We start from the raw sequence: 7,028 nt of genomic DNA on the forward strand, positions 1-7,028 counted from the left end.
ACGTTAACAGCGGGGAAAGCCGACTTCAAACAGATGGAAAAATGATCCTCTGTAAGGCAGCGCCCAACTTCACCAAGGTCAATTTTAAAGCTGCAGGATAAGGAAGCTCCCGTTTTTATTTAACTTGAGACTTTGGCGCGTGTGTATCACGTGATTCAGGAGTCCTACGGCGTTTCCGGCCCGAGGAAGACCTTTTTTGCTTCACGATTTCTTTTCATTGCTCACTGCGGCTATCTAGAGGCCGTAAAGATTCCCTGAACGTAGTAGACGTCTTCAACAGCCCCTTCTGCCACACTAACGGCTTCAAAATTGTCTTTTCACGCCGTCAGGCCCGGCGGAACGCCTGCGTGGGGTTCAGCCACGCCCCGGGGCCGAGGCCCTCGCGGTGCATTGTGGACGCGGTAGTTCCGCCGTGCTTATGGTGGCCTTAAACGTGAGTGCTGAGGTGAGTTGTTCAATGGAGTGAACTTCGTTTCAGATCGGCCTGTACACGGCCGGCAGTGCCCTTCGTGGACCTTCCTTCCTTACTTGAATTTTCAGTTCGGCTCTCCCCTCCCGCCCCCCCATATCATCACCTGACGCGTTTGGCGGTCTGGGAGGGTTGTTACGCCGGCGCAGGGCCGCTAGATTTTGGCTTTCGCCGCTGGCCATGCTGCTCCTAGGTCTGGGGTTGGGAACACCTGGTCGCCGTTTTCGACTTTGCGCCCCTCCTTCAGCAAGGCTCTCATGGGATCCCGCCTCTTTTTCAAGGGCTTTTGTGATCCACGCGAATAAAACTGGACGGACCTCCTTGTGCTTTTTCCTCAGGTTCACAGATTGGAATATATCAGGTACCGGAGGATTCCTGCCCTGTCCCCTGGTTCTGGGACTTGCGACCAAGGTCGGATGTCTCCGGATGGTTGTTTAATGGAGAGGACTCAGCGGACTTCGTAGTATTAAGTAGCCCCAAAAGCAGATCCTTGATTTGTCTTGAGAAATTGAAAATCATCTTTTAAGAAGTTGTGCTTTGATTCTCCGCCCCCACTCCCAATTCCTTAATTAGAAGGAGGGTCATTTGAACAGTGGGGGCTGTAGAAGTCGGGGCTTTTTGAACATCTCTCTATCTGGTGCTGATCTCACTGCATGATGACTTTCTGTTTCACTGGTATTCGAAGCTTTTCCAAGCTTTGGAAGAGCAACCCATACCTTGGCCTAAGCCCAGGACACTCTTATCTCTCTCTCTTTTTCAAAGACTGTTATGGGAACCAGCAGAAGTGGTTTTCTCTTAAGACAGTGTCTGCACAGAATACTAAAGCAGAGAATCTGCTGATTGCCAAGGCCAGATATTTCAGGAAAGGAGATGAAGGCAGTAATAAGCAAGTTTCTTCTGATTCGCATCTTTTTGCAGCTGGAGCAGCTAAGAAGAGATCACAGATGAATCCTCATAAGGAAGGTCGTGCCTTGCCACCTGTGAGGGACACTATTCAACTCCCAACAAAACCTTTGAATTCAGAAGAGTGGGATAAACTCAAGGAAGATTTCAAAGGAAAGGCTAATTTTGAAAGTTGGATCATTTCACAAATGGCTCACTCCCATAGCTCTATAGATGTGGCCAAATCTCTGTTAGCCTGGGTGGCTGCAAAAAACAATGGAATCGTAGGCTATAATTTGCTGGTCAGGTATTTGTATCTCTGCATCTTTCATAAGCAGACATCGGAAGTTATTGATGTGTATGAGATCATGAAAGCCAGATACAAGAGATTAGAACCTGAAGGGTATACTCTTCTCATCCAGGGATTAATCCACTCAGACAGATGGAAAGAGGCCTTGCTGCTGTTAGAGGATATCAAAAAAGTCATGGTCCCTTCAAGAAGGAACTACAATGATTGTATCAAGGGAGCCCTCCTCCATCAAGATGTAAACCTAGCTTGGAATTTGTATCAGGAATTGTTAGATCATGATCTTACTCCTATGTTGAAAACTTTAAAAACATTCTTTGATTTTGGAAAAAACATAAAAGATGATCAATATTCAAACAAGCTACTTGACATTCTTTTGTATCTAAGAGATTATCATCTATATCCTGAAGAATCATTTGCACACAGTATAAAAACATGGTTTGAGAGGTAATTTTGATCTTTCTTTATATGCCTGTTTTTATTTTAATACCTCTACCTAATACCTCTCCTAAAAGGAGGTACACCTCCTTTTCTTGTTGTCACTGAGAATTACTCTATTCAGATTATACTTCTTTCCTTTTCTCAGATTGTTTCCCTTTAAAGACAAAATTTTGGGATGCCTGGATGGCTCATTTGGTTAAGCATCTGCCTTCAGCTCAGGTCATGATCCCAGGGTCCTGGGATCGAACCCCGCATCTGGCTCCTTGCTCAGTGGGGAGCCTGCTTCTCCCTCTGCCTTCTACTCCCCTGCTTGTGCTCTCTCGCTCGCTCTCTCTGGCAAAAAAATAAAATCCTTAAAAAAATTTTTAAAAATTAAAAATAAAATAAAATTGAAGACAAAATTTCTTACTCTTTAATAAAAGTAATAGTATAAGCAAACTCTATTCTCCATCACATAAAAGGGAAATTATCGAGCACTTGTGTGTTTTCATGTATTTTTTCTTTGTAGAAGGATCATCTGTTTTTTTCTAGGTGTTCAATATGATGTACTTACAAATAGCACTTGTGGCTGGAGTTCATGGCAAGAAAACTGGACCTGTCTTTGGGTCATATTAGTATTTAAGAAGTTCTTCTGAAACCTAGTTACTGGTATCTGTTTAATCTATGCATTTCATTAACTTGGATGGTGAGAGCTGATGGGGGACCCTGATCAGATATGATATTCAACTGTTAAAAATGGAAAATCTCATTGTTCCAGTTCATTTTGGATCTTTCCATCATCCAGCTGTTCTCTCCAAGGCTCTCTGCTTTCTCTTTGCTTTTATTCATGTTACTGCTCTGTGCCTATTTATTGCTTTAGCCTTTTATTCACTTATTTCTTCACCACTAACTTGTTTCAGGTTCTTTTCCTAAAAACTTATTCCTTTTCTGCTTTTCTCTTTTCTATATTCTCTTTATAGATCTTTGAAGCAGTAACCATGCTTAATTATCTTATTTAACAAATTTATTGAATATCACTGGAGGGCCTAGATTGTGAAAATCTTGAATGCCAAGGATTTTGGATTTTATTCTATTACCTTGGAGTAGAGTTTTAGAAAGGTAATTGCCAATACAAAAAAAGGTTGGAGAGGGATTAAGATTGGAACTAAGGTACGCAAACAATGAATCATGGAACACTACATCAAAAGCTAATGATAGTAACTAACATATCATAATAAAAAATAAAAATTAAAAAAAGATTATGAAAGATTGGAAATAAGGAGATCTATTTAGAGGCAATTGTAGGTTTGAATGAGAGATGATGAGATCTTGCATTAAGAACTAGGGAAGGAGAGAAGGCAATTGAATCAATAGAAGCTGATAGTCGTATATGTAAGAGGAAGGAAAGGATAAGTTGATTGAGCAAATAAATCAAGTAGTTTTGGATGCCTTCATTTGGCTAAGCACTGTGGGTGTTTGGTGATATGAGAGATGTTATGATGGCATTCACAAACTAATTGGTAATGTAATACTTGACAGTTTACAGTAGTGCATAAGAAGATAATACAAGGGAAGGAATTACTTTGGGCAGAAACAATCTCTGGTAGCTTTATGGAGAAGGTTAGAGTTGAGTTTGATTTAGAGGGTACACTATTAATGTCAGCTACCAGGTCCCCTGAAGGCAGATTTAGATGTGAAGATGAGGGTTGGATGACCAGAGAAGTGAGGGGAAGAGGGAGGTCCAGAGTAGGGTACAATTACCTCCTTAGCCCCATCACAGTGTATCACCTGCTCTTCTAAATAAACCATTCTAGGAAAGTATCCTGAACTTTTCAGAGCTCATGACTAATGAGTTTCTAAATAAAATGCCTATCTTTTGGTTCTGTAGGAATCTGACCTCCTGATGATCTGGTTTTGCAATCTTTTTTTGTAGTGTTCCTGGAGAACAATGGAAAGGACAGTTCACAACAGTCAAGGAAAGGTAAAGGCCAATATTTAATTTTTAACTCGCTTGATGCAGGTTTAGTAGGCATTGTTGCTACTGATCAAAAATTTTTTAAGAATACATTGGAGATAGGATAATTAAGAGAGTACCCGTGAAAAAAAGCCATGTTTTGCACGTGGAGAATTTCCAGTGCTCAAAATGTTTTTGCCATGAACTCGTGTAAGCCTTACGTGAAGCCTCAGAGATATTTTCCTCTACAGATTTGGGACCCAGTTGTGTTTTGAGAATGACTTTAAAAACTTTATCTGGGTGCCCACCAGTCTACTTTTTTTGGGTGTTCTGGTACACCTAATGTGGATTATTAAGCAGTTTTATAAAAAATTGGATGCATGTGATGATCACAGAGATTAAAATGTTCTTTTTTCATTATTCTTCAATTTCCTCTTGTCCTAGGATTATTGATCTTAGAAAAAGTTCTTTTCCAGGATACCATTTAACACAAACTATTGTAATTACAGTGGTCATTGTTTGGGCTGTGGGAAAGCCATAGAGTCTATTCACCTGAGTCCAGAAGAATATGAATTTCTTAAAGGAAAATTCATGAGGGATGTGATAGACGGAGGTGATCAGTACAAAAAGACAACACCTCAGGTGAGTCCCGAGCAGGTTTTATTCCTTTCGTGGATTGCTTGTCTAGAGTAGGAATTGGCAATTTTTTTCTGTAAAAGACTGAATAGTAAATATTTTAGGCTTTGTGGGCCATATGGTCTCTGCTGCAACTTTTCAACTCAAAATACAGTACATAAGTGAATGAGCGTGGCTGTGTTCCATTAAAACTATATTTATGGAAATGCGCTGTGGACTGGATTTGGCCTGCTGGCTATAGTTGCCAACCTTTAGGAGAGACTGCTTTAGAATTTAACAGAATAATTGGGGTAGACTATCATCCATCTATTGGAGTCAGTCCTGTTTTATCTAGGCATAGGTCCACTTAAAGCCATAAAGATAGGTGCTCATTTTTTGTCTAAGTACCTCCAGAAAACTGTGTTGAGTAACTCCCATGAAAACGTGGTTTCTCACAACTTTTCTAATGAAAAGAGTTTAAGGGAGCTTGACAAAATTATTTCCAGATTTTCTTAGTATTGAATTTGATTCCATAAGTCATTTTTAATAGCTTCCTTTTGCTGTTCTTCAGTACTTTATACTGGTTTACTGAGATTAAATTGAAGAACTAAAATGCCTTTACCTTAGGGAAAGGTCACTTATTATCTTGGTAAATGCTTTTTCTTCAAGGTACCAAATAAAAACAAGAAGTAAAAACTGTTCTGCCCTCTTACCTTGACTTAAAATTGTCACAGAATGCCCTTAGAACATATGAAGACCTTTAATCTTCAAAATAAAGTCAAAATATGGTCCATAAAAACATTAGCTTCATTTTATGGAATAACTTTTAGCTGATTTTATTGATAAAATTAGAGTTAAGATTTATTAAGTGATGTAAGTACTTTACATTCGTTATCTTATATCTTATTTAATCCTTATAACCACCCTATATGGTATTATTTTATTTCTTTTTTACAGAGTGATTGAGACTTTGGGAGATTAAATCTGCCCAAGGACACCTCACTAATAAAATCTAGGTCTGAGTGACCCCAAAACCTTTGCTGTCACACTCTATTGCCTCTCATTGTGTGAAAAGTTCTAGTGACAATATAGTTCCCTATATACCTGACAGCCAACTGGTTGTAGCAACTCTTAATGCTTTAGGAATTTCTGCCTACTGAAATATGATTTGAACAGATAAATTTCCTTTCTCTCATCAAACATCTATTGAACTCTTACGTGTATTTGCTGAAATAGATGTTAAGGTAGATGCAAGGTTGTATGCAACTCATGTTGTTTGTTACCAAAGACTTACCATTTCTGTTCTGGACTAGTTGAATAGTCTTCCCGCCTTTCAACTATTTATTTAATAAAAAGAAAAAAATGAAAGAATAGCGCAATGGAAGCCTACATACTCTTCATTTTGAGTAACCAGTTGTTACTATGCCACTTATGCTTTCTCTCCATGTATGTTTATGTGAACCATTTAAAAGTAGGTTGTAGACATATGACCTTAAATATTTCAGCCTATATCTTCTAAGAATAAGAAAATTCTATAATTAAATACCATTATCACATTTCAAAACCTTAACATTAATTCAGTGTCATTTAATAAAAGGCACATATTCAAATTTTCCCAGTTGTCACCCTGAAATGTATTTTATAACTTTTCCCACTCTGATCCAGGATTCAATCAAGATGTATTCATTGCTTTTGGTGGTTATGTCTCTCTAAATTGAGAACAGCCCCTCCCACACTGCCTTTTTAAATTTTTATGACATCGATTTTTTTTGAAAAGTCTAGGTGTTTTGTCTTATGCAGGGCTTCTCAAACTTGGTACCTATGAATCACTTGAAGATCTGGTTAAAATGTAAATTATGATTCAGTTGTCTGGAGAGGGGCCTGAGAGTCTGTATTTTGAACAAGCTCCCAGATGATGTGATTCCAGTCTTTAGTCAACATTTTGAGCAGTAAGATTGTGGACTAATTGATTGTTTTTTCCTCCATTAATTCAATGTAACAGCTCTTGGCTATGCACTGCATGGGCGATGCTGGGTGCTTAATGCCCCACAGCAGCTACATAATGTCAGGTTATCCTCACTATTGATGCTAAGTTCCATCACTTGATTACAAGGACAACTGCCAGATATCTCCATTGTAAAGGTACCTTTTTCCTTGGTAATCTTTGTAATTAAAAATTAACCTGTGGAGTAATAGGTCAGGCCTATGCAGATGTCCTGTCATTCTTGCAGATATCCTTTTAACTCTTCACCCAGTGTTTTTTGTATCATGGAGATGATTTTTACTTTTGGAGGTTGTAAAGCGGTGATTTTCTAGTTATTTCATTCCTTACATTTATTAACTGGTATTATTCTATAAAAGATTTCTTTTTTTTTTTTTTT

At 38.6% G+C, this 7,028-nt stretch overlaps 1 protein-coding gene across 1 annotated transcript in view; it reads left to right on the plus strand.

The window, feature by feature from the left end:
• The first annotated feature begins 5 nt into the window (after positions 1 to 5).
• The window catches only part of PRORP (protein only RNase P catalytic subunit), a 127,769-nt gene continuing 120,746 nt past the window's right edge, over positions 6 to 7,028 (plus strand). The window contains exons 1-4 of the mRNA XM_002922815.4: positions 6 to 445; positions 808 to 2,105; positions 4,012 to 4,059; positions 4,542 to 4,674. Of these exons, the coding sequence (XP_002922861.2) occupies positions 1,123 to 2,105; positions 4,012 to 4,059; positions 4,542 to 4,674 (1,164 nt within the window). The 5' untranslated portion in view covers positions 6 to 445; positions 808 to 1,122. The remainder of the gene's footprint in view (positions 446 to 807; positions 2,106 to 4,011; positions 4,060 to 4,541; positions 4,675 to 7,028) is intronic.

Source organism: Ailuropoda melanoleuca, chromosome 20, assembly GCF_002007445.2.
Source record: "Ailuropoda melanoleuca isolate Jingjing chromosome 20, ASM200744v2, whole genome shotgun sequence".
NCBI lineage: Eukaryota > Metazoa > Chordata > Mammalia > Carnivora > Ursidae > Ailuropoda > Ailuropoda melanoleuca.